The 8,220-nt window shown below is 30.3% G+C and overlaps 1 protein-coding gene across 1 annotated transcript; it reads left to right on the forward strand.

The window, feature by feature from the left end:
• Positions 1-330: 330 nt before the first annotated feature.
• Positions 331-7,902, forward strand: LOC100575199 (sodium-independent sulfate anion transporter; the record flags this gene model as incomplete). Its single annotated transcript, XM_016804489.2, is given in 6 exon segments — positions 331-943; positions 2,969-3,321; positions 6,178-6,373; positions 7,200-7,420; positions 7,486-7,648; positions 7,738-7,902. Coding segments are annotated over 5 exon segments (934 nt in total), but the record flags the coding sequence as incomplete, so codon positions are not given.
• Positions 7,903-8,220: the final 318 nt, after the last annotated feature.

The following is an 8,220-nucleotide window of genomic DNA, read 5'->3' on the forward strand; positions in this document are numbered from 1 at the left end:
AATAAGACGACGATGACCCTTGTTAGCACATTGCAAACTTGCAAATCATAGTCTTGCTATATAGGCACAGCAATATATTTTATAGTTTAAACGCTTCATTGCTTAAACATTACTTAAAAATGAACCAACCGCTACATACGGCAAAATACGAGAAATAAAGATAAACTAAATAAATGAAATATATTATTATTATAGTCTTGGATTTATTTTAGTTTTTTTAACATTAATATAATATTTTTGGGCTTGATATACGTTTTTTGTAAGGTTTTCGTTGTTATGATTACTTATTAACAAAAACATATTTATTATTCATAGGTTTATACTATACCTAATATACTCCTCTGGAACACATGATTATAGTTGGTCAGTTATATAACATACGGCAATATTTATATTTTTTTGTAACATCTATACAATAATAAATACCTTTTTTTTTTCACTTTTCAGGCATTGATAACAAATGGTTCGTCGTCGTTAAACTTGGTTTAATCGTTTTACCTTATCTTACCACCTTTCCTAATTGATAACAATTTACGCCCATACAACTTAATTAATCTATGACTAATAAATGGTAGGTACATTACTGACTACCAATTTACGGACTGATTTTAATTTGATATTATGAAAAAAAAATGTTCACTAATGTTTCAGTCGACACAATGCCAGTGTACCGTAGTGTAGTTTCATTTAAAGTTAAAGCGGTCATTATTATTTTTTATTATTATTAGTATTTAATGTATACTAGCTGTTAACTAAAATATTGTTCAGTGTTTTTTTATTCTTTGCGTGTGCATGTGACATTATGCATTATCATAATCGATAAGAGTTCAACCACTGCAGTAAAATTATAAATATTAAAAAAACGCGATCGCCTATATAAACGTCTGTAAAATGTATTTATTCATAACGTTGTATATAAGAATCTATATTACATTGAAAAAAGGTAAAATGTTTTTGTATGTAAACTCTGTCAGTGTATATTATTGGTAACTATAATGAACATATTCAAAAAATTATTTCACTGATAGAAAGCTAAACTAGCCCTGAGTAGCAAAGTAACATAATATACCTTTGTCCTTTATCATATTATATTTTTTATCATATAAATATAAAAATGAATGTATTTTTGGAGAGGGCTTATGTAGACATGTAGACCAATTGGCATTAAATATTGTACGCACGTTCCTTGAGACTCGGGGAATGTTCATAGATTCGTTCAACCCCTCGATTGCTGTAGGGGAGCTCACACAGTAATTTCATTTTGGCTCGAACGCTAATTGAATATTTTTATGTTTATGTATACCTATAGGACTTCAACTGGTTACTTAATTAAAATATACTCTTAAAAAAAGTTGAATTGCCATAACTAAAGTAAAAAAGTTGGATCACCTTTTTGAAGGGGTTTTTTCATAACTTCAGGTATACTATCATATTATGACGCCGGTCGGTTACTTCTTCGCGGGACGCATTGTTTATTATATCGTACATTTAAAATTGTTGATGAGTTACAACTTATAATAAAATTTTCCTTAATTTATTGAAGTGTATAGAATGTATAGTGTATTGTAAATGCCATGGTTATTAAAAAAAAAAATGGATTGAGTCTTATTCTTACAGTACATCATTCTGCGGAGTAAGGTTAATTACGATTTACGGTTATACGTTTAACAATTAATTACAAATGTTAGTTATTGTGAATTTTATATCATAATGATAATAATAACTTATGAAAGAGATTACGGGATTGTATTGTATGGGCGGTTTGCATTGTTTATACATTTATTAGTCGAAGAAACCGAATGAACATGAATACAAATTATAACTATTTTAATCGAAAACTATAAATTCAACACGTCTGTTCAGTGTTTGTCCATGGTATTAACGACAATGTTATCCTATATTACCATACAGGGCACACGCCGATGATAAATATTCTAGTACGATAACTATGACTTTAGAGCTGCTTTATTAAGTGTTTGAATTTAAATTAAAATATTTGTAATTATTATATAATAATTATTAAACACTAGTGTTTTAAATTTTAGGAAAGTTTTTTATTTTAATAATGTCTATACATTTGACTTAAAGTACAAATACTTTTGAAAATTATTTGAATTACTATTCAATTTTTAAGTAATAACTATAAAAATACTTATTCAATACTTCGATTAATTATTTACTTTTTGATTAATTATTATAAATAATTACGTTTTATATTTAAAACATCTGTTCTATTACAGTTTATTATATACAGTTAAAATATCTAAAAACATTCGTTACTTTTTGATAAAGAAGGGAATAATAGTAATGGCAATGGCAAATCAAAACAGTTTTGTTTTTTTGCACATATGCGTGGACAATATTTTTAAAAATGTATATGTTACATTAATCTGTAATAATCATTATGATAACCCATCCAATAATTCTACGACAGTTAAGCGCTACGTATTCAGCGTTAAGTTCAATTTCGTAACATTTTTTGAATCTATTTCTATTTTTATTGTACTACGCGTCAGTAAAAAGTTTACTAACTCTTCTAAGTATATTTTGAAAATGAAGTAGTGTCAAATATTATAAAATTGTAAATTGTTTATGCATTTTAAAATACTCAAAACTTGCTTTAAAATTAAAATCTAAAAATATACCTACGACGTTCACTAGATAATATACTCTTACTTCTAAATTTGATAATAGGTCAATTAGCTCTTATATTAATAACATGCCCGAGTTAAATAGATAACTCAGAATTATAATTTTTCATGTTATACATTTTGTAAGACGGGTACAACGCACGTGGGTGTAGCAAAAATATATTTGAAATGTGTTGTGGTTACATAATACATATAATATATATTAGGTATATATTATATACGACTGAAATGTGCGTGCACTTAACCGCCGGACTGCCCACTCTGTTCGTGTACCTATGTCTACATTGTTTCAACGTCGTATTTATTTTCTGTTACAGCCGACTGTTTACACCAATCACGTGTCTCATCCATATAGTGTTACAGCCCTGAGATCTGGGTGCAGCTGTAACTGCACCGCACCACCAGCGAACGTAGGTACAGCGATCGATTGATGATCGACAAGCAGTGAATCGCCACGCTGAGGACATAACACGCCATCATTATGGTGCACACGGGGTCTTGTGGCGACCGTCTCCATGACATATTGGTCGGATATTTGCCGATACTGACATGGATGCCAAAGTACAAGAAGTCGGACTTGCTGTACGACGCCGTGTCGGGTATCACTGTAGCGCTCACGCTGATGCCTCAATCTATAGCATACGCGTCGCTGGCGGGACTGGACCCACTCGTAAGTGCGCTTATCGCGTGAACATGACGCGTGTAACTGTGTACATACATTGCAGGATGATTCACCGTCCGTGCTCACCACCTCTCATTCTTTTTTTCTAACTATCAAAAACCCAAAAAATGTTTAAATGGTACAAATTAAGGGGATTCGATACCGTGATTTTCTGTTTGCACGACATAGGATTTTAGATGAGTTCTTTGCCAAACATACCAATTTATCTTATGAAGTGATAAGAATTCTAAAAACAGATTTGAATTTTTCGTCATGTCTACTTGAAATCAACTTTCCTACATTTTCGATTTTTTGATTTTATAAAGGTATACCTTCTCCAAAAATTGAATCACGACAATTTTTAAATACTCTCTTTTGATATGACGTTCTTAGGATTTTGGGGCATAATATCAAAAATTTAGGAAAATTGATTTCAAGTAGACTTGATGACGAATTCAAATCTGTTTTCAGAATGATCATCCCTTATAATTACATAAATTGGTATGTTTGGCAAAAAACACGTCTACAATTTATACTATGTCGCGCGTGTGTTAGTCTAAAACAGAAAATCACCGGGTGGAATCCCCTTAAGACCGTAATTATTTTATGATCGAGTAATTTTGTACCGTTTAAAAATTAGGCATGTCCTGTGCACTGTGCAGCCAATACAAACTTCTGTTTTTCAATCGATAACCCCCCCCCCACCGTTTCTTACTATAAATTATTTAGCAATTGATTTTCTTTTTTTTTTTAATAATGATATATAATATAGCTACCTAAATCAGAATTTGAACTAGAATAGTGTCCCAGTTACTAAACATTATCTATATCAAGTATCAAGTGTTAAGACGCCGCGCGTTAATAGTGTGTTCCTGGGTACCTTAATAGTTACATTTCTAATGCACATAACATAATAAATAATATTATTATGTAATATTTATTAATATATATTTACGAAAAAAGTTGGATAAAGATTCTATAAACCTAGAAGGATAATATTTATTGTTTGGTCTTTGCTTTTTTAAATGTATATAAAAAATTTACTAGGGAAACTATATTAATATATTATAAAATTTTACGGTTTGTAATAATTGTCTTAATAATAACTTATAAAAACATGATTAAACAAAATATTAAATTTTCATCTATTTTAATTTTTTGTAGAACCATTGAAGGTATGAAATCACTCTACTGTAGCATGAAACACATTTTTGGTTATCTAGCTTAATTTTAGACCAATAGAAAAACATCAAACTCTAATTATAACAATACTTATGTGATTACACCAATATATAGGTATTGAATATTTATCTTATAACTACTACCTCTTACTTTATAGGATTATATAAACATAATAACAGCCAATGGCCATATTCACCGAGACTTTATTTAATACAATATAAAATTAAATAAAATAAACACAATGAGTTGATTATTACTTTGGCATTAAAACCAATTAATTTTCATACGGCGTTGTGAGGTTTTTGGATGCTAAGTCCATGATCATAGGATTTAAATAATTGTAGAGTCGGTTTCTGAATCTCTTATATATCGCCCTTTAATTAATCTGTTTTTAGTCAGTGTCGGCCGTCGGGTGTCGGGTGAGGTAATATTCATATAATGGAGCGTGTTTCGTTTGAAAAATAAAGAGGAGCTGCAAGGAGTTGTACGCAAAACTCAGGTTTTGAAGAATTTGAACTTTTTTTTTGTGTTTGAGGTTTATCCATAGTTTGATAAATATTTGATATTTACGTAAACAAATCCCCCTTACCCCACAAAAATACACAAAACAAATGAATCTTGATCACTGTTCATATAAGTTTATAACCGTAGGTACTATAATACAGTGTATGTATTGTCGATTAACGTTAAGTCACTTTACTATCATTTATCATCATAATAATGTCATAAAACTGCCGTAGTCAATTGTTATGAAACTTAAGGTATAAGCACCAGGTTTAAAAAAATCAACAGGTGTAAGGAAAAATGTAATTAAAAAATGTACATGCAATATTTTGAAAAAAAAAAATTCTATTGGTGACCTATAGTTCTCGCGCGTATATTATTTGCCTATACAAAGTAGGGAAGGACCAAATATTCGGTAGTTATTCGGTATCCGGCCTATTCGGTCAATATTTTGGGATTAATTTATATTCGGCTATTCGGCGTATTTTATTAATATTCGGTCAAGAATACAATTTAAGTACTTGATATTTAAATTTTTAAATTAAATAATATAATCTAAAATATAATATAATTTTCTGAAGCTGGTACCATCTATGAAGACAAAAGAAACAGATTATTACCCAGAAATGCAGAAAAATTGCTTTTTTTACATAATAAACTTTATAGCTTATACATATGTACTATGTAGTTATGTTACTAGTTACTGTGTTTGATATCAATATTCTTTTTAATATTCTGCACCGAATAACTCCGAATATTCTGTACCTACCGAATAACGCCGAATATTCTGTGCCGGATCCCGAATAATATTAATTTATATAACATTCGGTATTTTTAGGTGTAGAAAACAAAATATTCGGTATTCGGTTTTTCCAATATTCCTAGTTCAGCACATTCCTAATACAAAGTCTTCTTATAGGTAGGTAGGTAATCAGGTATCTTCTGCCTTAAGAGAATAAGGATATTTGATTATTTTTGTATAGCTACGATTTTGAAGAGAATATTATTCCGACCTCTACACATTATTAAAATTATCGCCGTATTTTAGCTATTTTAAAATTTGGCAAAATAATGTCTAAATACATATTTTGATAACTACTTGAGGATAGGTATACCTACCTAATATATTAACATATTTTCTAATTGCGATTTGTTGATCATTATTAATTGTTTTATTAGTTTGGACTGTATGCTGCATGCTTCGGTAGCGTGATGTACATAATATTTGGATCAGTACGTCAAATTACTATTGGCCCTGCGTCCGTTGTTGCGTTCCTCACTTTCAACTACGTCAATCCAGCGTTACCAACTACAGCGGTAATTCTCTGTTTTGTGTCTGGAATTGTCGAGCTCATATGTGGACTTTTCCGCTTAGGTACAACAAGTTTGTTATCAGATAAAATTCGATCCAACCCCGATTTATTTCCATTTCATTTAACGGTGTGTTTATTAAGAATAATTAATATCATCAAAAAAAAAAAAAAAAAAATGTTTTTAATATATTTGTATCAATGTAAATAATATTGTTTAAAAGAATACCGTGGGGGGTCGTTGTCGTTATGCCACCTCAAATATGCTCAAATGCAAGTCCTTTAAAGACTGATTAGAGAATAAGTTTCTATAGAGTACATTACATACGACGCGTACCTATATAGTAGTAATTTTCTTAATGTCCAAAACAGGTACATAATATTATAAGGACACGGGTAGTTTAAACTTTAAAGTTATACACTAACGCAGAATAGAACAATGGTTTATTCATACCAACTCTGTAAAAGGAATCGTATAAAACATTTTGTTACATAGTGTTTGACATTTTGACATGTAGAATTAATGTAGACTGAATAAACACTATATAAAAGTAAAACTCTTAATTCACAGAAGAAGCAAAATTATATAAAAATAATCGCAATAATTATATAAAAGTGCTATACAAACAACAGTAGTAAAATATGCAATGAATACTATTCCACGAAGATATAACGATGGTGTAATACAAAACAAATATCATAAATATATACTTTTTTTTTTGAAAGTTGAAGCAGTATATTCGTAAAAGTTTCATGTAGCCCTTTCATTGGTTAAAAATCTAGTATGGATGGTTGTTTTATTTACCAAACTTATAAAGTCCGACGTGACTTCGATTCACGCTAAACTAAATAATATCTGAATTGGTTTTTTTTTCTACTTGCCCTGTGTAGGATTCGTCGTGGAATTCGTATCGATGCCGGTGACAGGCGGATTTACATCAGCCGCGGCTATTATTATGGCTTCCTCACAATTAAGAGGATTGTTCGGCATTTCTTATGACGCAAAAAACTGCATGGAAATGTGGATAAAGTTTGTTGAACACATTGAACATTTTCGATTAGCAGACACCGCTATGGGACTATTATGTATTTTCGTGCTGATAGGATTGAAGGTGAGTGTACTTAATATAAATAGTGTAAACCGAACGTCAGTTTAAACATGGCGCCTCGTTTGCAGAGCTTAAAATCCATAAAAGTCAATGCTAAAGGAATAAAAGCAAAATCTTATTCGGTAATATTGTTTTTATTGACCACCGGAAGCAATGTTCTCGTGGTCATCGTATCGTCGATAATCGCATATTTTTCAATCAGACAAGGCCAGTCACCATTAGTATTGACAGGTACTAAATATAATGTATAAACAGCAATTTATTTTAAATTATAAATAAAATACGCATTTATATTACCTTACACCGTTTGTCATATTTAGGTACCATAGCTAGTGGCATACCACAATTTAGGCTTCCGTTTTTGGACTACGAAGACGAAGACGAGAAGTTTACCTTTTTCGAAGGACTGTCCAGGTTATGGCCTGGAGCGATAGTTGTGCCGTTGGTGTCAATTTTGAGCACAGTGTCGGTCGCTAAAGCATTCAGTAAGTTAATCAGACTTTCAATATCAATAGTACCTAATATTATATGCAAAGCTGGGCACTAACCAGTTAGTTTTAATTCATATATATTAACTTTGTAACTTAACTAGTTAAATTTAATGTGTAAAATAATCTAATCTAACTCGTTAAAAATAATGAGTAACTAGTTATTTTTGTAAATTTTTTTTCATTTATTGAATTTTTCAATTTCTTGTTTTGTTAAACTTTCCATATTCTACTTACTGATATCCCAAGAAATTATAAGATCAGATATTATCAAAATTATTTATCACCAATATTCAAGTTTATTACCTACCTAAT

The sequence above is a fragment of the Acyrthosiphon pisum genome, chromosome A1 (assembly GCF_005508785.2).
Source record: "Acyrthosiphon pisum isolate AL4f chromosome A1, pea_aphid_22Mar2018_4r6ur, whole genome shotgun sequence".
NCBI classification, from domain to species: domain Eukaryota; kingdom Metazoa; phylum Arthropoda; class Insecta; order Hemiptera; family Aphididae; genus Acyrthosiphon; species Acyrthosiphon pisum.